Source organism: Seriola lalandi, unplaced genomic scaffold, assembly GCF_002814215.2.
Source record: "Seriola lalandi dorsalis isolate HSWRI2012SDOR001 ecotype SW California unplaced genomic scaffold, Sedor1 jcf7180002054388, whole genome shotgun sequence".
In the NCBI taxonomy this organism is placed as follows: Eukaryota; Metazoa; Chordata; class Actinopteri; order Carangiformes; family Carangidae; genus Seriola; species Seriola lalandi.
The window spans coordinates 92607-94349 of NW_019524941.1; the positions used below are offsets into that span (position 1 = coordinate 92607).

The 1743-nt window shown below is 40.4% G+C and overlaps 1 protein-coding gene across 1 annotated transcript in view; it reads right to left on the reverse strand.

The window, feature by feature from the left end:
• LOC111657224 (histone H3-like) overlaps positions 1-498 on the reverse strand; it is a 3717-nt gene extending 3219 nt beyond the window's left edge. The window contains exon 1 of the mRNA XM_023409314.2: positions 5-498. Within this exon, the coding sequence (XP_023265082.1) occupies positions 5-385 (381 nt within the window). The 5' untranslated portion in view covers positions 386-498. The remainder of the gene's footprint in view (positions 1-4) is intronic.
• Between the last annotated feature and the right edge of the window lie 1245 nt (positions 499-1743).

Genomic DNA, 1743 nt, shown 5'->3' on the forward strand with positions numbered 1-1743 from the left:
GGGCCAGCTGGATGTCTTTGGGCATGATGGTGACCCTCTTGGCGTGGATGGCGCACAGGTTGGTGTCCTCGAAGAGGCCGACCAGGTAAGCCTCGCTGGCCTCCTGCAGAGCCATGACGGCGGAGCTCTGGAAGCGCAGGTCGGTCTTGAAGTCCTGAGCGATCTCCCTGACCAGGCGCTGGAAGGGCAGCTTGCGGATGAGCAGCTCGGTGGACTTCTGGTAGCGGCGGATCTCTCTGAGAGCCACGGTACCGGGCCTGTAACGGTGAGGCTTCTTGACGCCGCCGGTGGCCGGGGCGCTCTTACGGGCAGCCTTGGTGGCCAGCTGCTTCCTGGGGGCTTTGCCTCCGGTGGATTTACGGGCGGTCTGCTTGGTTCTTGCCATTTCGGGCGAGTACGAGATTCTTCCTCTTCCTCAGAAAGAGTTGTGATTCAGAAGCAGCTCGTGTCTGTTTATATAGCCAGAGCCGGAGCGCCGACAAGCCTGATTGGTCGAATATGTGCACGTGACGTAGCTGCTCGTCTGCAGCGTCATACCAAAGGAGGCATGCACGTTTCATGTATAAAACATTTTGTCAAGTATTTTATACATTAAATAATAGAAAGGAAAAAATAAATATTATATATATGATTATTTAAAAAAAAAAAAATATATATATATATATATAATATTTTAAATTGTCATGTACAAAATAATATAAGTATTAATCTATCTAATAAACATTTGGTATATGAGTGGGTTGGATCAAAAAACATTACATGCACCTGTGTGTGTTCACACCATAAGTTTTATTTAATGGAGACTAAATATTTATTGTAAAATAAATGTTGACAACCAAATAGTAATAACTATTACTGTAACTGTCTGTTATATGGAAGTAATGAAAGTAAATGAGCGTAACAGCTGTTTAATTTTACCACAGCTGGGTGTCATGTTGATATAAATAATATAAAGATAAATTAATGTTTATTTACTGGTAATGAATTTACAGCATTATGGATAAGTCTGATCTTTATTTATTCCCAGAGGGAAAACTCACAAAGACAGAAATAATATTAGAAAAGTATATATATACACACACACAAACACACTTTTCTAATATTATTTTTTATTATAAAAAGTGTATAGAAATAAATAATACAACAACAATCAAGTTCAACAGTAGAAAGTTATATACACAAGTCTCAAGTCAGGTGACACAGCTGTGACTGACAGTAAAACAAGACAATTGTAGTGACATTTGAAGAAAACGTCATGACCCGAAGAAAAATGTAAGTACTTGCTCTAAAAACTACAGTATCATTAAGTCCATCTAGAAATCACTGCAGTGATTTATAACCAGGATGGTCACCAATACAAAAATATACTAAATAAACTGTATATAAAAATAGAAATTCAATAAACGCCATCTTCTCAAGTTTCTTCTTTTACACAGCAATTTTTCAATTAAACACATTTACAACTGCAGGAATTGTATAATATATAAAGAGTAAGTTAGAGGCTGGACATTTGCTCTTAGTGAAATATGTGGGTGGCTCTTAAAAGAGCCTTTTGTTGTGTTTAAAGTAAAGTTTGTAGATTTACTTCTTGGCTGCTTTCTTAGCGCCAGTCTTCTTGGGCTTGGCAGCTTTGGGCTTCGCCACCTTCTTCGCAGCCTTCTTGGGTGTAGTCGCCTTCTTGGCGGCCTTCTTCGGGCTCTTTGCGGCTTTCTTGGCCGCTGCGGGTTTCTTGGCGGCGGCGGC